We start from the raw sequence: 22,903 nt of genomic DNA, 5'->3' as shown, positions 1-22,903 counted from the left end.
GGATAACACAGTGATAACATAAGAAAGTGTTTAGATAAACTTAGTTTCTTACGTTATCCAAATGCATTGTAAATCCCTACACAACCCTACTACTGGTGCCACTCTGAACCACAGGCAAACGTTCCTATCTCAGCTGAAGGTTCATGCCTTCGCAGACTTCATGTGAGGGCTTCACTATTTATTTTCTTTTCAACAGGACTCCAGTACCATGGTGATGAAATGGGCAAGAGAGGAAATATTCAGGTTTTGAGAGAGGGGTTTTTTGTCTCTCTGTGCTAGAGGGACAATGCCAAAGTTAGATTTTGTAAAAATTAAAAAAAAAAACCAACAAGACAGAACAGAATAGCTCTTGGCAACACTAGTTCAAACACAACAGCATGGGACTAGTGCATGGGAACATCAAATTCTCCAGGCTCCCTGAAATCAATGAATATTCATTTCATTATTTCAGTCTCTAGTCCAGTGAGATAGACTGACACAACGGTTAGGGCACAGGACTACCTGGCAGTGACTTGCTGTAAGACTTCAAGAAAGTTGTATAACCTGTCTCTGTACCGATTTCCTTACTGCTAACAGTAATCTTTGCCTTGCTTAACTACTTTGGTACCTATATGTAAAAAAAAGGAAATATAATTTTGTAGGCAGTTTCATTTTCCTTATAAGCAATATCAGTCCACTGGAGGCAGGCTAAAGTCTACTGTAAGTGCATGAACCAAGGAGAAAATAAATACCCTTCAAAATGGTCCTACCCCTGTAGTGGGTTCCTTCAGATGAGACACTTATTGCCTAAACTTGTTGAATGCCACAGATTTCCCAATATATTATTAAATGCACGTTATCGGATTTTATAAATACTGTGTAAAAAGGATGTAGTGTTTGTATATGCGGCTCTACAGAGCAATACACACTAACTGATAAGCCGGGTCTTGACTCTAGGGCTGGACTGCAGCCTAGCATGCGAGGAAGTACTCTGCAGGATGCATATGAAGCATTTTGTTCACTAACAGTTGAAATGTCTCATTTTTTTCTACAATCCCCAAGCCATCACCACCAAGACAGCCACTAGGTACAGCAAAGCCATCCCTTTGCTGGTTACTTTTCCTGGAGACCCAGGAAAGCTGGGGTTTTGGCTGATGCGTGGTGGGAATTTGGGCTACATGGGGTGGCAAGTGTTCCCGGGAGGGCTGCCCTCTGCAGAAGCTGCAGTGACCCTTTCTACCTCCACCTCTCCCATCTTCCTGACAAAGCCAACTGACTTAAGTCTCGTGGCAGCCAGCATCCCTGGTACAGTGCAGGACCATCTGGCCTAACAGGTGGCAGTGCCGTACTGTTGCTGCAAGGGCGAGTGAGGGCACTGAATCCAGCACAGAGCTGAGGTCTGTCCCCATGGCATCTGGGTATGTGCTTGCCCATGCCCTGGAGAACAGGGTGCACATGACATTTTCTTCCTTCACCCAGATTACCATCTTGGGCATCCCCAAACTGGAGAAAAGGTCCTGTACAGAAAGTAATATGGATGAGCAGTGAATTTGGTCACTAGCCCAGCTTTAAGGCTGACCCACCATGTCACTGCAAGTGCAACCAACACACTTGCACGCTTAGCTGTCTGCATAATTTTAGCCATACTAGTGCCTAAATGGCAACTGCACAAATAAAGAAGCCAGGGGAAATACAGGACATGCATGTATCACTTATCCCTCACCTAAAGCTAGAATTTAGCATAAACTGCATCAATTGCTCTGTACGGTACATTAACTGCCCTGTATGTCTGAAAGAGAATGCATGATGCCCATAGCTTTTAATCCCCAATTATTATTTTTTCGTATCAGAAGATTTAGGAGTACCAAACAGTTATAATTTTATTTTAAAAAAACAAAAAAACCAAACCAAAACAATAATCCCTGGCAGACCTTCCACAATAAACCAGCAGTGAACAGTTTACAATATAAATAGATATTCACAAATTGGACAAGTCCCTGACCAGGATTTTCTGTCTCCGAGCAATCAACTGCTCTGTGCACAACTTAAGCTTTCCATTTCTAGATTCTGTATTTCTTTCTTGCACTTTTTTTTTAACTCAGTTTGCACTGCACTGTATAGAAATTGTAGAGTTGATGTATCTAACTGGATAAAGTAATTTTGGCCAACAAGCTGCAGGTGTGTTTTTTTACAGAGTGGAAGCCTGCCAAATAGTAGGAGCCATGCAGAGGAAAGGGCTTCCCATAGCTCCCTTGCCAGCCACCACACTGCTTCTTCAGGCAGCCTACTCTTCCTGCCCCACAGCCTGCCTCTGAGAAATGCTTCCAGTGAGCAGGAAGGACCAGAGAGAGCCTAAAACCTGCAGCAATGCAGGCACGGTGAATTATTCTCCAGCAGACATTCCCTTCTTCTCCTCCCCTCTCCTCGTATCAGCTGTCCTGCCCTGGATCATATTCTCTTTCTCCACCTCTCCCCCCTCTGGCTCTGTACACCTACGCACTCCCTTGCACATCCTCCTCCCTCCGCCAGCAACCACTTACCAAGACTTCTTCTCCTCTGTTGACTCCCCCTCTGTTCAAAATAGGCAGACCAAGAGAGTTGGTTGATAAGGTCCATACCAGCTGTGAATTTCTTTTTTACTCTCTCGTTTCCAGTGTGATGAAAATATTGCCGTCTACCCTCTGTTTATCCTTGCACCCTATCACGCCCTTCTATCAGGCTTCCTCCCTGTCCCACCTTCTGAATATACAGCTCTCTTTCAAATCAACCCCACGGTGTTCCTCATTTGTTGTTGTCTACTGAAGGTGTTGCTCCATGTTTATGGAATGTAGTTTTACTGGAAAAATTCCTTGGCCAAAACCTTCAAAAGGAACTACTCATCCTGGGTCGATTTTCCATGACACTTGCAAAGCTCTGACTTTCTGGGAGCGTTGGTTTCCTCAGTCTGAACATAAGACCTCTTTGAAGTATCTCAAGTTGAGCAACTAAAATTGCAGAACAGAAGTTGCACCTGATCTTTGAAAAAGGTTGGTCCTGTTTAGGTTTGCTGATTTTTTTTCTCCTCTGTTTCAGTTAGATTTTGACAGGTTAAGTGCTGCTCTCAGCTACGAGGACATGAAATTAAGGCAAAACTGGGTCCTGAAAAAAAAGAGTTTCGAGACCATGCTGCTGTTGGAGGTCTTTTACTCCAAACCAGAATTCATTGATTACCCTGTAAATGTTCAGGATTTGCACTTGCGTGTCTGAGATCAGAATTGGCTTTAAAGTACTTTGTATGTACTCTGTACTTGGTTTGCAAAAGAATGAACCAGAGATTCATGTATTTCAGTCTTTATTTTTCCTCTTTTTATGTCCTAAGGACCTTATGACAAATAATATACTTACTGGTTCCTAATATGTTACTAAACATAATAGGTTGGATGATAAATTAAAACCAAATGGAGTTCTGAACGTTTTGCTTTCAAACCACTAGTAAGTCCGTATTGCTTTAAAAATAAACTTTGTTCCCACTTTGCTCAGACTTGTGAAAGTTCATGTGACAGGGAGGCAACTCTGGCCGTGACACCTGTGAATGATTTGAAAATAACTTTTTAAAATAGCAATCGTGATGTGAGGGATTACACGTCTCCAGAAGATTACAAACGGGAAACAGACTCTGTGTCTCACCAGCTTAGGTTTAGCTCAGCTAGGAAGTGCACAGTCACATCGTAAACCTCCCTCTTACTTTGTTCCTAATTGGCAGCCTTGTTAACAACATAGCAAAGAACTATTTACTGAAACCTGGAAGCTAAGAGGCCATACCATAAACTTGCCATGTCCTTATGCTCTTTCCTAAGTATCCACTAGCAGCTGTTGTGAAAAACAGGATACCTGAGGCTGACGGACTTTTGCTCTGACCGAAGACACTGTATCAAGTACAACAAATATTTACACATCAGGTAACTAACTAGTAGTTTGAAAAGTGGACCTTAAAACACGCTTTAAAGCATGCAGTATGAAATCTGCATGGCTGCTGCCATTGTTGCTCTAGCTAAACCAGTCAGGGATCACAATGATGTTATTTGTGGAATACAGTAGTTATTGTAAAGTTAGCATCTAACTTTACAAATAACATCACACAGCTTTTATTACGATAAATTCGGTATGTCTTCTAAGGACGTGTAATTCACAATCTGCCTCCCCAGAATAATCTGGAAATGGAGAAATACATTTATGCGAGGTTCAGGTACACTGGCTGGTCACTGTCGGAACATGTAACTTCAAGTGCATGTTCAAGTGCCACTGAAGTCACAGGTGCCTTGTCAGCTCGATCTGCTTTGCTTACTTGAGCAGGTACCTTAAAATGAAGCCAGCCATGCTATACTTGAGCAGGTACCTTAAAATGAAGCCAGAGATGCTATGAACAGCAATCTCTAAAATTAAACTTCTGCAATGCTAGTGGCTCACTGATTTCCATATCAAATGCACTCAGGTGGTGGCTGAAGAGATGGCTTTTTCCCCGCCTGTCATTGATGCAGGCAGGTCTTTGGTGCTGTCACTTGGCTAGGATTATGGAGAGAAATAAGCACCACCGGAGGACAATTCATCCCCCTTGTCTCACACACCTATTTCAGGATGACAGGACTTGCTTTCAGAGGTACCTATTTCTGTCTTGACTGCAAAGGACCTCGTGTGACTAGCTCAATCCTTTTAGAAGGCATCCCCACTAGACTCACTGCTTTCAAGTCAGGGCAGATGCTTTTCACCTGGTATGTTATTTATAACATGAATGAAGACTGTGGATAGAGCCTAACATAATGCCTGTACTCCGAGAACTAAATGAAACCTAAGTGGAAAAGGAATGAAGATTTCTTTTCTCAAGTAAGTCTGTCAGTCGGTACAGCTTAGCTGACTTGGCTGCTACATTCCCATTTTGGGATCCAGCCTTGATCTGGAGATCAAGTTGAAACTGGAGCTGACAGGTACGTCAGTGGCTGTGCTGCATACCTCAGGAAAGCCAGGGAAATGCTGACATGGATTGTATTCACACCTTCATCGGCAAGCCAAGTCTTAGGATGCTGTCCTTGGGATAGGTGTCTTTGCCTCTACCATTTCACTAGCAGGGTCTGCATACAGAAAGACTGAAAACTGCTATGTGCTAAGGAACCCAGGGAAGAATTAGATGCTAACTTTACAAGAACTACTGTATTCCACAACTTCCTACTGCTTATTTCCTACTTATCATGTTATTGCTGACTGTTTCGTCCCCTGAAATTGTGTGGACATGTATGTTTTACTCAAGCATCTACTGGCAAAACTAATTGAGAGATGCGATTTCCGGTGCAAAACAATGCCCTCTATTAAAGAAATAAGTCATTAAATAAGAGCATCCATAAATAGAAAGGGCTGTAAAAACAAATAGGGGAAAGCATCTGGTTTGCAACATCTTTGCACAATTTGCAGTAGCTAAATCTGGACCCAATTAATGACCTGTTTATTTTCCAAAATTTCAATAAAATGCCTTGGCAAAAACTTAATCTGTCTCTGGAGAACGTCTTATTTCCTTCCATATGTTGCCCGATCTGTCACAGCAATAAACTTCATCCCAGTTTCAAGATCCCTAACGACTGCACCAACTGACCCTTTCCATAAGAGATAATGGTTCCAGCCCTCCAAAAGTCATGATCCTTCCTTAAGAGAAAGCAACACGAAGGAGTGAAAGAGCGAGTGCTCTGCATGACAGCCTCTGCTGTGACCTAGAATCCAGAGATTTAAAAAACAGCTCTGTGAAGTCTGGTGTTCCCACCTACAATTCATCCCAGCTGTTTTATAATCCCTCTGAATTTGATAGTTTCTTTAAAATGCTGCCATGCCACGATTAATGTATATGTGTTGGCTTCGTAACACTTGTCTTCCTGTCCTTGTTGTTTAGGGTGCCTTAAAAAGAAACAGCTTAGGCTGTTTTGTAATTATGTATGTTTATGGCTTTGTATAAAACCAAACAGATGTTTCAGAGTCAATTTCATTTGGTGGTGTCTTGTCTAACCTAGATTCTGAAATGTATTTGATCTCTGTTTGAATCAGATTAGGTATGGTATCCTCTATTTTATTATACATCAGAAATACGGATGTTCTGGTACCTTCCCATTTCTGAGGAGCTCATGCATCCTACTGCACTGATTTAACAGATAATATTTTTAAAAATAATATGCTGTTGGTATAGAGGTTAAATGTAACAAAACAGACGAGTTCACATGAGTCGAACACTTAACCATTTAAATTTACAAAGTATTTAAGTGTTCTGCTGAATTAAGGCCATAATCAAATTATCAGCTTTGTTCTGAAATAAAAGCACTTGGAGCTGTTAGGGACATATAGAGAGAGCAACTGTAATTACCAAAATACTAATTTGCCAAGCTGATGTAAAACTATATCTTTCTGACTCTCTAGGAACTAATGCTTCTTTATTTTCAGGAGTGATGGAGTGAGTCAAGTCAGGATGATAAAAGCCATCCTTACACCAGAATCCAGAGCGTTTCTGCTGCTTTTGGAGAAGTTGCTCTTTATTTTCCTTAATGTAACTGGCAGAAAAAAAAAATGGTCCAAATCTTTAACTGATAAAGAAGCTGTAAGAGTTCTTCCCAGGAAAGAAACTGGGCAAAACCCCAAACACCTCACCATGTGGCAGAAATTCAGGTAGAGGTTCAGTGTACATGTGTTTGGTTATACATGTTAATGGCTATTACTGACATTTTGAAAGCGGACTGTGCCTTTTTGGCTATATAATTTCCCAGTCTGTTCAAAGATAGCTGATGGGCTCAGTGCTGTCATGAGGCTTTGAAAATCTCAGCTGAGAAAAGCAATAGCAGATCTGGTAAAGGTAGATGAAGTAATAAATAATACAGAAAAGAGGAATCAGTTGTCATTTTTACCTTCCTATGATACCAGAAATACAGTGATGTTCAGTAAAATTGTAAAGCTACAAACTGAAGTTTAAAAATTGAAGAGAAATAATGTGTGCCATGCATTGGTTTTACTTGAACGTACATGATCTGAGTCACTAGTTATACTATTACACAGCAGTCCTCCTCCCATCAGTTTTCTTATAACTATCAACTCCTCTAGTGCTTGCACATATTGTATCATTTTCTTCTATTCCTGCTACTTTATTTAGAGAACTATTCTGAAGATGTGCTTTACCTTCTCTCAGACAGTGACTTCCACAAATGGAAAATATTTTTGTTTCCTGAAAAAAGCGGTGCCAGCCTTTGCTGAAAATCCTCACTTCACTACATCTATAAAGACACCCTACCCTCTATGACTTTATTTATAATTCAAAACATTTATTGCATCAAGGCATAACTACTCGCCATTAAAAGCACTCCTTCCTAAATTTCAAGTGAATATCATATACATACTTAACCCACAGTATTTTAAATTCACTCATCACTCTTTTGTTTTGTGCCTTGAGACAGACAGAGAGTTCCATATTTGTTTCTGAAGTAGCATTTGCAAGTTGGGATTGCTGCAAAATATTTGCTAAAAAAGAGTATGAATAGTTCACGGACTTGTCAGAATCCATCTGTTTGAGTCTATTAATGGGCACATTCCCAGCTGTGGTCTTTCCAATGTCATAAATAAAAAGTTTCTTTCTTACTACAAATCCAATGGCTGAAATCTCCCTGTAAAATTGATTTATTTAGATAAAATCTGTCCTTACGTTAAAGAGACCTCTTAAAATGAGCAAAACCATGAGATGCCAATCGCATATTCTTTCAGCAGTCAGCTGACACATAAACGACTCACAGTCTCAAATAATTTACTACAGCATTATTCTGGATAAGCTATGAAACAGCACGTCATTCAGATCAGGATGAGTGGGGCTGGGATGGAGAAAGAGAGGTACATTTACCACAGGAATGAGAGGCACATTGAAAATAACCTAGAAGTTGGGACATATGCTAAGGTCCTCACTCCTCCATGCAGTGAATCCAAAATAAACTTACACATGTCTGCAATGCACTTTAGGGAAGTCCAAGCTATGAACCAAAACAGGAGGATTCTAAATCTTTAGGAGCCCTTTTTTCCAATGCTAAGTGTAATTCTTTTGTATTTTGACTGAGAGAAGTATCATTTGTAACACTGGGTTTTACTTAACTCTTTCGACATTCCCTCAAGCTATCCCTTTTCTGGAGCTGGAAGTTACCCTGAATTTCTTCCTAAATTGCACTGAACGAAGTCCAAATACAAAGATATTTCAAGAAACTCTTAGCTTGGATTCAAACAGATCTACATATGATATAAGGTATATTTGAACTATGCTTCTGTGCTGAAGGTAGTTTCCCTTTAAATTCTTTCTATAACAAAACCAATACTCCAATTCATCTTTTTTTTTAAAGTGCTGCTGTATTAAATGACCTGTGAAGGTTCGGTGTCTTCTTCCGCATCACAGCCTGGGACGTGAAACCCTCCTCCCCAGACAACATGCCACTTGGCTTGCCGGGGCACCAGTGCCATTCATTTAGCTCTAGCAACAGAAGAAACCAATTATCACTGCATTATTTTAGATCCGTGACAAGTAAAATTTGCAAAGTATTGACAGAATTAAGAAAGCTATTTTGGAGTTAGTGAACTTATCTTGCTGCTAAAGAAATACTCGCAGATGAAACAATTTTTAGCTAAGCATAAATTTTAAATGGTAGTGGTTTTGAAATAGATTAGGAATCACATTTTTACCACTTAAAGAAAAGCAATGATTATAAGTTTCAGTGCCTCCTCTTCCACTGTACTACAGCATGTTGCTGGATCTGTAAAAATGATCTCTGGACACAAAAACTTTTCTACGTATTTACTGCTCAACAGCAACAGGGAAAAAAAATCAGTATCTCAATGAAATTATCTGTTGAAATACAGTTCACTCTGATGACTACATACAGCAGAATATGTTTTAGTTTTGATTGGCATGCTCACTGAAAGCATCTCAGGATTTTTAACGCTCATGAATTTTGGTCTACTTCTACATTGCTAAGTGTAGTAATTGCTGGAAGTAATCTCAAGGGATGGAGAGTTGGTCTGTACACACTGCTCCAGACTAGCACCCTGCAGGTGAGAGAGGCTGTATCAGCACTGTATAGTGTTGGACCTCATGTGATTACCTTAGGATCCAAACACATAGTTTTGGGCATGTTTTCTTGCTTTAAGTGACCCAAATAATGTAAGAGCTGTGTCACAGCTGTGTGTCGCAGCCCCTCAGTCTGGGGTTTTATGGCATTAAACTGGGGGCATATGTTGCACACCTCTGCATGTGGGATGGGGGCATGTGGAGGTGATTTAGTTTAGCCAGCTGTGGACGACTTGCGTAAACTCTACTGTAATTAGATGTGATTAAGTCCTGCTGCAAAAGCACAGAAAATAAAACTTCAGGGTGGCACTCTATCCTTGAGGGACTTAGTATGCCTTGAATATTGCACTATGTTAGTAAAACCAGTTACTGGGTCTAGAATTCTGTGATGCATGTTGTGTACAGGTACTAATTGATATCACTGTATGTAAATTACTGCCCTCTACTGGAACCACGGGCAGAATATTTCACACAAAATTGTTTATTACCTAAATTAATTAAATTGATTTTTGGAGTTTTGGGTTTTTCAGAACCATGTGCCATGAATTGCAGTTGTTCCTGATCCCTTCTTGTACCATAGTTACTTGCTGACTTGTATCTATATACATTCAATCTTTGCTTATTTGCAGTATAAGCTGCACCAGGATGGCCTGATTGTCAAAATATTTTCATTTTTGAACTGTAAACAGGACGTGCAAAGGAGCTACAGAAGTGCAGTCTTCTTGTGGATGCTCTAATGTCAGTCAAGGAGCCTGTTACACTGTCATACTTTTAAGCCTGTAATAAACAAAAAGAAACCATCACAAATTCTTTATTAATTGAAAAAAATATTCCCAAAACTAAATTTTCAAGAATCGTAAGACCGGCATCACTTCTTTAAAATCATGAGGCTGGCTTAAAACTAAGACATTTTACAAAATACTTTTTTTGTTGTTTTCTGTCTTTTCAGACTCTGAAGTTCACATTTTCAAGCTTTTCTTTTCAAACTTGATATTAAAATATGTTTCAGTTGAAGTGAAAGCTGGGTTTCTCAATGAATTGTGACTCAAGGAGATGATTTTTAAAGGAATTATGATATATAGCAGCACAGGAATTGGTCATGCTATAACAGAAAAACAAAAGAGATCAGGAAGAGCAAGACATAACATCTGTCTCACAAGAAATGCAAGAAATCCAAAATACAAGAAGACAAATGTAAGTAAAACCACTGCTGTGAAATAAGGCCATTGCCTGGCAAGTATTGCACAAGTCAAATTGTTAAGTCATCTAAGTTCTCAGAATCCTTAAAAACATTACAATATGGGACATTTTTTAAGAGTTTTTTTAATTCAAACAAAAAGCAGTAACACAAAATTCAGAACTGAGACTTCACTGAGTCCTGAAACTAAACACCACGTCCTACTGTAGCTGGGAAAGCAGAAGAGTGGGAGTCCAGTCTCCAGGGCCTTGCTGAGTCCAGGAATTTCCCATGTTTAGGAATTTGCTGGCCAGCCACCAACAAGGCTGTATTGCTGGGAATTATTATGGTGTTCACTTAGCAGCTAAAAGTTTATTGGGGATATAAATGTTCTATATGAATGTTCTGGCATAATTATTATTATAAATAAAGTGACTGGTGTGGGGATATGAAAAGTGGTCTGTAGGATTACAGTCATACAAATAAATACAAAACACCTAATAGGAAATAACTGAGAAGATACATAATTTAATATGCCATGACTGGTATTAAGAAGCAATCTTGGGATGGAAAAATGTCATTACAGTTTAATGTCAGACAAATAAGTAAAGTATTTATATCAGTCTATATGAGCTCCTATATATCATAGAAAAATATGAGTACCAATAAACACACCTATCTAAACATACAGGAACTTAAACAATATTGTATTACATATACTGCTTCTGGCAAAATAGTACTATGATTTGTTTCCAATATTATGGTCTGCAAACATCAGCAATAATTACAGTGCTTACAGGAATCCTCCACAAAGGCATGGTGTAGCATACTGACAAGGTATCAGCCTACTTCTAGTCACATAGAAAACATCTACAGGTGGAATGAACTGAGGCCATCTATATGTGCAGAGATATAAGGAGAAATACTTGTCTACTGAGAACTGAAAGAACCTTGTGGATGCTCAAGGAACCACGCAAAGTCAGTAGGAAAAAAAAAAAGAAAAAAAATAAAAGAAAGCTGTACTATAAAAAGGACCGACTTTATAACTTTCTAGGAAAAAAATGGGTATTTTATAAAGATTAATGTGTCATTGAAATCAGTGAACAGCCAAGGTCTAGAAAGAAGGAGATCTATCAAGAATCTTTCCTAAATAGCTATCAAATAGAAACTGACTGATTCAAATGGTATCCAGTCCTATTACCAGCACTGATTCCCCATTTTATCAGCAGAGTTTTGTCTCTCATAATGGTAGGAAATTAAGCAATCGAAACTGAATTTTTCTTAGGAAAACAATCTCTGATATAGTTCGCTCTGATGGAAGCAGGACTTGTTCAAATAGAGAATTTATGTATTAAATGTAAAACCAGAAGATGACTGTTGCTGTTGCCCCAGGAACCTCTGCTGCTCCTCCACAGTCACTCCAAACCTTACACAGCAAACGGCAGCGGAGCCATGGGAGTGGGTACGAGAAAATTACGTCTTTCTCTGGACTTTGAGACAGTGGGGAGTCCTCCATCACGCCCCTCTGCAGTCTCATGCTGATACAGAAATACTTGGCAGGTCAAGCATATTGGTATTTTTGTAATTGTATTTCTGGAATTAACTTCTTGTTGCTGGGGGTCATGAGAACCTGGCAGCAGCAGAACTAACAATGGTGGTATTTTGCCACCATCAACCCCTTTGCAGATTCAAACTGCTGGTCTTCAGGGAGTGTCTAGGGAAGGAGATGGAAATTACAGAATACTGACATAACATGCATGCAAAGAAGAGCATCTATCTATTTTAAAGAAATTCACTTTAAAAAGTCCTAACATTAATACAGAATATGTACCGTGATTAATATAATTTATGAGATCAATGACTACTTTTTTGGCTATTACATTTTCTTTAGGATTGATACAAGAGCAGAAAATTTCCTGGCATGCCTGACCACGCGAATAACTCATAAGTCACTTTCTTTCTTCCCTGAAGCACTCCATCCCGAATAAAGAACATCTTTCATGACTTTTCTCCTTGACAAAGGACAGTCTTTTCCCATTGATGGGGTCGGGCTAGGGAGGAATTTACATATATACATCTTATCAACATACATGAGAATCGGCATCTTGTACTCTCCAGTGCAGTGGTGGGGACACAGACTGCAACATCTCTGCTTTCTGAAAGCATACGTGCATGATTTTAAAGCAGAACATAAAAGTATGCCCACCAAACAGACCACAACAAATACTAAATTTTTCACATGCACATCTCCCATGCTCCATAATGAAAACTGACCTGGCAAAATTATTTTATTAAAAAACCCACTATTTTCTCGAACGGCTTTAATTAGATTAACCTGCCACTTTTGCGCTGTACACAAAGATCTTAGTTAAGAAGAAATTTCAGTAATAAAATAATATCAAGATGCAGCAGGATTAAGATTGGCCCCATATCAGGACTCCTGCCTTTGCTCAGGGGTTCTCTGAGGACCTGGGAGCCTGGTACACGTGTTTCCTTTGGGCTCTCCTAACACTGACCTCAGGATACATCACACCAGAAATAATGAGTTCTGCTTCGCAGGGTACAAACTTGGAAGAGCAACTTCTTTAAAAATGCTTCATTTCAACTGAAAACTAAAAACTATGAGGTGCCTGTAGATCTGATGCTTCTTTAATTAGGCTCCAGAAATATGTCTGCTCTTGCCTCCATACAGACATGACAGAAAACTGTGCTAAAATTCATATAGTTCTGGTTGTGACTGGTAGTTTTTTAAGACCCACTTTTCTCTTCCATATTCCCCAGGATCAACAGATCAGCTGGTGCCAGGGAGCACCATGTCGCCGGAGGTGCAATTACAAACTTAGGCTTGATCATTTGCACCCAATAAAACCACAATAACCCACAAACCAACCACAAGTTACTTTTCAGAGGAGATGGGGCATTGCCTTGACATCTTTGCCAAATGCCAAATGTGGCAATTACTTTCTGCTGAACAGATTATTCTCCATTTTCTACCCTACTTTAGCTAATGTTCAGTTTCATCTCTGACATAAATGCTTTTCAGACACATTTGAAGAGATACTTGTAGCTGCAAATCAGTGTATAAGGTCTTCCTGAACAGTTAAGGATACCCAAGAGTAGGTTTTCTAAACCTTTCTATTTAAAGATCTTAATTTTGGCTTCTTTGGACTAAAATTTTCTTTTAATCCTGAGCCTGCCTCATGCTCCTGTTCAAATTTTTGGTGCTGCAGGTCATCCATTTCTAAGATAAAATTAGTCCATGGTATGTTGTCCCACTGTACATTTTCATGCTGCTTGATTGATAAACTAGTGCTTCATCATTTGAAACAAAAACCCGTAACCTCACAGTGAAGGTTCAAGAGTCACTCTAATATCGGTCTCGGAAAAATCTGTCCAAACTTGGCCAAGTTATAAAACTTTGAAATGTCAGTCTGAGCAAACCACTGGAGACTTGGTGGAAAACTTGCCCAAAACAGGGTGGGAGCATCCGACATCCTTCCCCAAAATCACCCCAGGCAGTTGCTCCCGGAGAGCTCTCCAGCTAAGTAGGAGCTGGGACAGCATTCAGAGGTATCCTGTCCTGTATTTCTGTCAGCAGTCAGGCAGTAGAGAGGATGTCAATGAAGAGATAAGAGGAATAGTACCTGAAGAGCTAGAGAAAATCAAATGGGGATATAACCTCTTCAAGAACACAGAACATACAAAGTATTGGAGGACACGAAGCTCAGGTGAGAAGGGATTTGGCAAAAAGGCTGAGGGTGTATCTATGCTGCAGACACAGCAGTGGCAGCCTTACAGAGCAGAAATCCCAACAGCAATCTGTGGATTGCTAAACCACAGCTAAAAGCTAAGCCTAGGAAATTAGAGACAAAACTTGCTATTATTAGAAGAATGTTAGGGTCACAATGTCAAGTGTTCAAACTTCAGGAAGTCTCAGAACTGAAGTCACCTGTTTAATCCTAACTCAACTCTCCTCCCATTAGGCGCGAAGACAAAGTCTTCACCTCATCCACACATGCACTTCCCTAGGATCCCGTCTGATGATGGACAATGATCTAGTCGTGTATCAGAGTCACATACCCAACTAAGCCAGCTGCTGCAGGACTCCTGCTACATCTCTTGCAGATGCTGGAAGGCATGCAGGAAAGGGTGGGAGACAGCACACAGGAAAAAAACGTGTTTCTGAGACTATGCCAAGTAAACGGTGCCCCTACGGTTCCATCCCTCTCTGTCTGCTTTTCAGCAAGCCACTTGAAACAAAATCTGATCAGACCGCCAGGAATTGCGAGTTACTCATTCCCTGGGTGCAGTACAATTACATCCTGGAGGCTGCTTTGCACAAGTGCTGCGCAATAGGAGCCATTCAGAGCCATAACTTGAATATTAAAGTAGAAAAGTTCTAACACTCAGAGTTATTGATACTCCTGAGTTCAACCTCACTGTGCCTCTGGTTCCTACCTATAAAATGGGAACAACATAACCTTACAGCTTCTAGGAACACAATTAAAACATTAATGGTACAAAGTATGCAAGACTCAGCACTCCTAAGCACCATGCTCATGAGCACTTGAGGGAATTTGTAATTCTCTGCTCAGTCCAGGTTTTGAGAAGGCTGCACTACAGCAGGCTCTAGGTTAACAGATTCAGCAATGGGGATCGTTATTTTGTGCACTCAATGAGGCAGAAAAGCTCTGTGCAAAAAAGGGGGATGTGATCAAGTCATTAAAAGACAATCCTACGCTGCGAAGAGGCTGCACAACAAGGCAGCAACAGGCATCCTTACCTCTGGTGTTTCCTGACTTTGAAGTACTGAGCTTCAAAGCTTAAATATATTCTTTGTGATTTTCTTTTAGTATATAGTAACTGAAAGAATGCCAGATAGACAGTGGTGCTTTTCACCTACATACAACAGATGTAACGACTACAACTTGTTGTGTTTTACTGTAACAGGTGATCATGACTTGAGCAGGATCTCAGAATCACCTTAGGGTCACCACTTTTAAAGAGTCTATTAAATACATAAGTCAAATTCCTAAAACAATGGTTTTCAATAATGGCACAGTGGTTCAGATTACATTAAACCAACAGTATTTTATATAACTTTTCAAATAGATCCCCACTCCAACAAGGGAGTTAAAATTCTGATACATTTCCCGATCAGTTTGTGAAACCCAACTTAAACCACAAGCATAGTGGGAACACAAACACTGTAAACTACCTCTGCAAAAATGAAAAGCACAGAAAAACTAAGGCTGGCATTTGTGGCACTGTAGTGGGTACACTCATCGTTTAAAAAACAAATCCCAGTCAGTGAATCAGAAAGAGTGACTAAAAGCTGCTGGGCACTATAGATCCATCCTGAATGAGAGACAGTACGGAGCAGCCCTGTCCCAGGAGCATGCCAGGAGCCAGGCTGCTGCTCATCATCTCTGCTGTAACAGGAGAGGGAGGGAGGGAAGGAGCACCCTGTAGCGGTCTTTTTATGCACAGCTTACTTTCCACAGCAACCCAGCCATACTGTCTGCCTCTTTGAGAGTGGACGAGCCAAGGTTCAGCTCTCCTTGCTCTAGCCAAGGTTCAGCTCCTTGCTCCAGCTCACCCCCCCCCCCCGCTGCCCAGCTGTGTACTGCTGCCTTCTGCTCCAGCACATGGACATTGGGGCAGAAACTCTTCCCAAAGAGCACTGGGGAAAGCCCTGAGCAACCTGCCCTGCTCCCAGTGCTGATCCTGCTCCGAGCTGGAGGCTGGACTAGAGACCTCCCAGAGTCTTGTCCAACCCCAATGATTATATCATTTTTATGAATTAAGCTGTCTTGTGCTTACTTTCTTTGCAGGTATATGTTGGGCAACTGGTGTCTGAAACTTCAACAAACAGATAAAAAAGTAAAGTAGACCAAAATAGTAACTATTTAAGTGCCTGCAAAGCCGTCATCACAATGATGATTTAATCACAAGTCTTTATTTGGCTTGATGGCTGGAATATGACAGCACACTGATGGTTAAAACTGTGTTTTGTTTCGGTCATTGCTTTTAAACACTAGTTACCAGTTACACTGCTGCTCTGACTGTCAGTCAGGGCTGAACCACAATGTCAACTTTGAGAAAAAAAGAAGGAAACTTGTACAACTATCTACCTGACTGGGATCGGATCCATTGTGATGGAGGAGAATTAGATCAGCTTAAATTCCCTGCCTTCTCATTAACGATAGCTGGAAGAAGAGCCAGGGAAATATGCACTGCAGCTACGGGGGCCAGAGGCACAAATAAATATAAAAACAAGGACAAAAATCCCAGAGACATAAAAGCATCTCAACAAGAGAACATATCTGGAATCAACAGATGTTATTTGCATACACATTTTGTTACATTGTCAGATAATTCATTTAATTAAAGGGCATGTGTATCAGTGTCTTACCAGCATATTATGAATAGCACTTAAATTATGGCAGTGCATAAACCCAGGACATTAGTATTCTATCCACCTTAAATAAAAAGTCTGACTCCATCAATTTTAATACCCAGTTGCTTTAAGAAGTTGGCTACAGCTTCATGGCAGTCTGCCCAGGTCCTTTGCTCAATCAAGCAATAGTTGTCTTTGACCAAAAAAGAAAAAAATAGCCAACAATATCCTTGCTGAATGTCTGCTGGCATCTGCTATTAATATAGGAATAAGTAGATTACATGTAAAGACAGATTAATATTTTGGGTAACCATAACACTACAAAATCAGCTGGTTTAGTAATTCATTATTGAAGCTACCCACTTTAGATTAATTTTTAAAAAAATTACCGTGCAATTTTTAATTGCATGTACGTAAGAGCTAACGTGCTGTAGACACAGTTTAGAGACCTGTATCATAAACTATTTACCTCTCTATTATTCAATACCAGCATGTCACAGTGCCCTAGGCAAGGTCATCAAACTCCTAACAATGCTGTAGGATGTGGCAGAGGAATTCATCTTTACAAATTAGCCTTCGTTATACATGATTCTGCTCATAAATCTTGATATATTTTTTTCCAGTATAATAATTCTACCTTGCACTTGCGGGTACCCTCTAGATCTTTTAATTCATGAAGTATTTTGCAAATACAAATTAGCGGTAAGTTTGCATGCATGAAGCAAATGTGCTGCTGCGATAGCAGTGCTCCAAATGTGACCCGACCTACTGGAGCACCCGCCCTGCGCTGTGTCCTTCTGGTCTCCACCTGGGGACGGTAAGACTGCAGGAGCCTGAGTTTCCAGAGCAGTTAGGTGACCTAAAGCTATAAAAGCACCTGAAATGCAACGAACCGTTTTTCTTTGGGAGTTGTGGTCCTCCTCACACACAAACCCTATGAGGAACCAACCTGGACCTGCAATTGACTTAGAAAACTGATCAGACAAGCAGGTGAGCCCGCTTCCCGGAGGCAAACTCAACCCTCTTGATTTCTGAGATGCTCAGAAGGTGCCTCCGACGTGGGGCTACCTCCAGGTTCAGCCCTGAGCCCGACTGCTTGTGGCACCACCCCCACCGTGCCCGCCAGGACGCGGGCAGGTGCTGCCTGCACGGGGCTGGGGGGTCCCACCTGCCTGCACCCCGGGTCGTGCCCGCAGCCCGACCTGCCCGGCGACTGCCAACTGCCTCCGTGCCGACAGCCCAGGCGGTGCCGGCGAGCTCCCCGTCCCGCCCGGGCTGAAGCCCCGAGGTCTCCGCGCTCCGGCGCGGCGGCGGCAGCGGGGCAGGTGCCCCCCCAGGCGCCCCGGCCGTCCCCCGGGACGTCCTCTCGGAGCGGGGAGCCCCCTGCGCCGCCGGGGCCGGGACATTCCCGGGGTCTCCCCTCAGGCGGCCGCGGGCAGGCAGCGGCAGCCGCGGCGCGGCGGGACTGACCTGCGAGCCGCCGCTCCCGGACATTCCTCCACAGCAAGTCCCAGGCTTTGGCGGTGGAGTCCCGCAGCTGCTCGCTCAGCGACCTCCGGAGCTGCGCCTTGGCCGGGCGGCCCTGGCTGCTCATCCTCGGCGGCTCCGCATGCCGCCCCGGGCAGCCCCGCTCAGCGCCGGCGGCGGCTCCCCTCGCCGGGGACGGGCGGCGGCGGCCACATGGGGCCGCGGGGCAGCCCCGCCGCGCCGCAGCCCGCGTCACCGCAGCTCCGGGCGGGCGGCCCCTTCACCTGAGCGCCGCCCGGCACGCCGCCCGCCCCCGCCCCGGCCCCCGGGGCGGCAGCGTCGCCGCCAGCCTTCCGCAGCGCCCCGTCCCGCGCCCGGCGCCTCGCCGCCCTCCTCCCTCCTTCCCGCCCCCGCGCCTCAGCCCCCGCGGGGCGGGGAAGGTGCCCCGGGGTCCGGACAGGCGAGGCGGGTCGTCGGCCCCGCCTGCGGGCCGCGGTCGCCCCGGCCCGGGGGTCGCCCCCGCTGCTGCCCGTGAGGGGCCGGCGGCGGGAAATGGCCGCCCCCGCCCTCCGGCCCGGCCGGGACCCCGCGCCCCTCGGGCTCAGGGGCCGGCGACGGCCCGGGCCACCGCAGGCCCTGCGACTAACTTCCGTGAGCCCGCTGGTGCCCCTGACCCTTCGTTTGGGAACTGTCCGGCCAAGCACTCCCCGGCTGCTCGCCGCCTCCCCCTGCCCGCCTCAGCGCGCCCAGGGCCACCGGCGCCGGCCAGGCTTCGCGCTCCCTGGACAGCGACCGGGAGCCGCCTGCCGCCACGGCAGCCCCGCCGCCCGGCTCCGCGGGAGCCCCGCTGCGAAGAGCGGGCATCCGTCGCGCCAGGGCGAGGTCGCCCGCCACGAGGTGACAGAAAACCTGGCTCGCAGCGAGCTGCCTTTTTTCTCGGGAATCTGTAATAGGTGCTTCACCCACGCCGCGACTTTTGCCAAAGGAAAATTGTTTTTTCCGAGGTCTCAGCTTATCAGCTCTCCACCCGAGCTCAAGCCACAGTCCTTGCAACACACCCTCTCCCATTTCTTTCCCACTTTCTCAGCATTCCACCCACTTACCTCCCACCTCCCTCCCCCTGCTTCATCCCTTCCACCCCCCTGCATCATCTCCTCTTCTCTAACAAGCTCTTACACTTCTAAAAGGTTTCAAAACTAAACCCGGGAAGCCGCTTTTTGCACACATTTACAGACTAAAAGGAATCCCGATTCCTCCATCCCTAGACAAGCCAGAGAGCAACATCAGGGCCCTTATCCCATTTAGGAAACCAATTTCGGGTGTCTGCTTCCTCTGGGAAACACTGCTGTAACAGTGGCCCCTTCCCTATCCTGACCACTGGCAGAGTGGATGGTTCCCAGCACGACTGGCAGCAGAGAGTCCGACGGCCGACAAGGACAACAGGGGCTTCATTTAATTTAGTCACAAACCATTACTTATTGCTTACTCTTTTTGCAGAGTACTCGTGATGTGCAAAGAAGAGGCTGATGTTCCTGAAAGTGACTGCCATACACTGAAACAGCTGAATACCCTGGTAAAGCAGTCATGTTAAACATTATCAATATCCCCGTCTTGTTTAAATTAAAACCCATAACTGCAATGTCAGCAACACCCATAAAAGCTAAAAGCAAACAAATGGATGTGTTCCATGTTACCACTCAGTTTTAATAACGCCTTCTGCTTACTCTCTGATGTGAATTTGGTTCATCTTAAACTACTCTATCTGATATAGTAGAGCTGACGTGCTTGCCCAGAACTTGTGAAGATGTTGTATGTCACTCCTCCTCCTGCAATTCCAGCTACCGTGTCCTCCAAATGACTGGACAAACTCTTATGAGAAAAGGGATGCCTTCCAGGAATGGATGCATCCAAGATCTGGAAGGGGGACAGCATAATTATGTAAATACTCCCACATCCCATGATCCAGAGCAAACACCTGCTGATGTTAATGGGAGAAGAGAGGATTACAGTTCCTACAATCAGCTCCTCTGCCCCATAAATCTGCCTCTGACCTCTGCCTCACTTTATTTAATTCCCTACCAACACAGCCATTACCGGTACATAAGACATACAATGCCTGTTTTCTGCCATGGGCTCCTATCCGCTAGGAACCAGGTGAGAAATTAATTTCTGACATTGTACTCAAGTGCCCTATAAAGATCAGCAGTTACACACAGTCTAAAGGTGAAATCATAACATCAGTTTTGAAGGTTTTGTACCATACTGCTGTGTCACTACCCACAAACACCAGTTCGTGTCAGCCAGTACTGTAACCTTCAACAGTGCTCTTCTGGCAGCCACACTTGAATGCGCCCTCTTACCGTGTCCAGCCTGTCTGGAAGATAGATCTCCCTTTCTTCAGTTGCTTTCTGTGATGGCCAGGATGTAGCAATACAACAAAAGATATTCTCTTCCTTTCTATGCCATTTTTGAAGATGTTACTTTATCAAAAATGTCGCTAGACTTCCAGGTTTACTGAAAGGAGCTCATTAGCAATGAGATACTAGCAATTGCTAATACCATGTTATCTCACCGCAGGTTACTGAGATAAACTCCAGTGATATGGCTGTATTTCATTAGCAGCAGCAGAGCTGAACTGGCAAGCCTAGACCAAACTCTGTGGCAGGCACTGACAAAAATCTTACTAATTTCAGGTACTTTATTGTGGAAAACTAAATCCAGCAGCAAGATCAGATACTGTGCTTTTCTCCCCAAAGAAAGCAGTGCTATTAAGTAATGAGAAAACACCGCATGCAGCAACTGGCCCATTCCTATTTTATGCGTTTAAGCATAGTCAGCTGTTCAGAAGTCAAGTTACCAACACAGGTATTTTTGATGTATTACACCTAGTAGTAGCAGTTACAATAAGCTGTTCTACACAACCTGCTTGAAGAAAGGTATGTGTTAGGGATCATTCATAGGTCAAAGATGTTTCACTTCCTTTTAGGATGTTAGAAAGCATGACTAAATGGTAAAGTTCTGGTCTTCCTCCACGCATTTTCATCTGTTGGTTAAGTGCATAAGTAGCCAACTGATCAGTGCTCTTGTCTACAGCTTGAAACATTTTGACATCCTGAACAAGATGGATAACGTTTCTGGGGGAAAGAAAAGGAAAGCACATTTTCCACAGAAACAGCAGTTTTCTTGCTTGATACTAGTCATGCCAAAATAGTTCTGTTCAGAGTAATTGCAATTAAAACATTGCATATGATGAACAGAAAGGAGGAAATTCCCAGTTGCCTTAAAAGAAGCTGGACTATGATATTTGTCTTTTCTCATTGATAACAGAATATTGGCATGAATGAAAGTGGTATTTGTCTGTCTTAAAAGCTTGCAAGCATGTAAAATGTTGGGGGAAAAATCTAAGCTAATTACACCCATGCTCTGATGCCATTGTGGCACAGAAGTCTGTTGTTCTAATTATATATTTAGCAATTTATAGTTCCTCCCAATCACCATGGTAATTAAATGCCAAGTTAATTGATACTACATAATAATCTGGCCTCTAATTAGCAGTGTGTTTTTAATTTGTTACAGATTCCATTATGCAGCCTGATCTAGTCCTAATAAAGTCACTGTAAAAACTCCCATGCATCTGGTAAGAAGAGAATCAGGCCCAAGCAAAGAGAAAAATGACTACATCTTGGTTTGCCATTTGTGAACTACTGAAAGACTACAATAGAAGTACAACTTCTTTCCTTTTTTTCCTCTAGTCCTTGATTATGGTGAGTCAGGATTTTTTTGTTAGTTCACTTCACAATATTTGTCTGCTTGTAGAAGAACAAAACAGGATACGTCTTGCAGAGGAAAATGTGAGAAGAGTACATCCTTGGCTACTGCGTGTGGTTTAGTGGACACAAGCTCCTTACACTTGTATCTCTTCAAAAGCAATAACAAAGCAAAAGAGGAAATCAATTAGTACTACAGGATCACTGATGCAGTCTGATGTTAATCAGTGCAATACCAAATTTTATAATACATCTAATTCTTCAGGAACTGACAAAATTAATGAAGCTTCTTGAAGTTTATTATACTCAAAATGGTGTTGCTGTGCTTTTATAGCTTCAAATAGTAGCTCAGACAGCCTAGATATAAATACATCAAGTATATTTATAACTTTGGCAATGATCTTTATCTCTTTGGGGGTCCTAGAGCTCTGGAATTTGTTTTCTATCACAGGCTAAATGTCCTGAGTGTGATGTTGTAAGTCTGGGTTACCACCGGAAGGGAAAAAAAGATTTGAGGTTTTCCATTGCTTGTTTTCCTAATAGCAGACTGCAGTGAATTGCATACTAATTCTGTGGTTGAAGTTCTGTGAAAAGCACCAAGGGCATATGAGTAGGTGTCCTCTTTGACATCTAAGTAAACAAACAAACATTTTGGATAGAGAAAAATAAGAATCATTGTGAACGAGGACAAAATGTTCCAGCTTGTTCCCTGGCACTCTCTCCTTGCTTGTTATTTACATATGCAAATTATCATCATTTTAAGGTAACTTTAATGAGTATCAATTATAAAGCAGTTTCACTCTTTCCCAGTTTATCAAGAGACTGGCACCTATCTGTTCATCCTTCTCCATTTCAGCTTTCTGAAGCTCTGGGAAAGGATCACTCTGAACTTTGCCAGCAGCAGAGCACTGCTGGCTTTCATTAGTTGGGGCCAAATTATTTCACTTCTGTTCACAGTGATTAATGCTGAAATGAACGGGACTTCTTGCAGTATTCACTGTGAAAAGGCTCTA

General features: G+C 42.8%; 1 protein-coding gene across 1 annotated transcript in view; it reads right to left on the bottom strand.

Annotated features, from left to right (window-relative positions):
• The window catches only part of STARD13 (StAR related lipid transfer domain containing 13), a 147,864-nt gene extending 129,607 nt beyond the window's left edge, over positions 1-18,257 (bottom strand). The window contains exon 1 of the mRNA XM_072850367.1: positions 18,127-18,257. Coding sequence (XP_072706468.1) covers positions 18,127-18,250 — 124 coding nt within the window. The 5' untranslated portion in view covers positions 18,251-18,257. The remainder of the gene's footprint in view (positions 1-18,126) is intronic.
• Between the last annotated feature and the right edge of the window lie 4,646 nt (positions 18,258-22,903).

The sequence above is a fragment of the Ciconia boyciana genome, chromosome 1 (assembly GCF_034638445.1).
Source record: "Ciconia boyciana chromosome 1, ASM3463844v1, whole genome shotgun sequence".
NCBI lineage: Eukaryota > Metazoa > Chordata > Aves > Ciconiiformes > Ciconiidae > Ciconia > Ciconia boyciana.
This window is presented reverse-complemented; position numbering and strand designations above follow the sequence as displayed.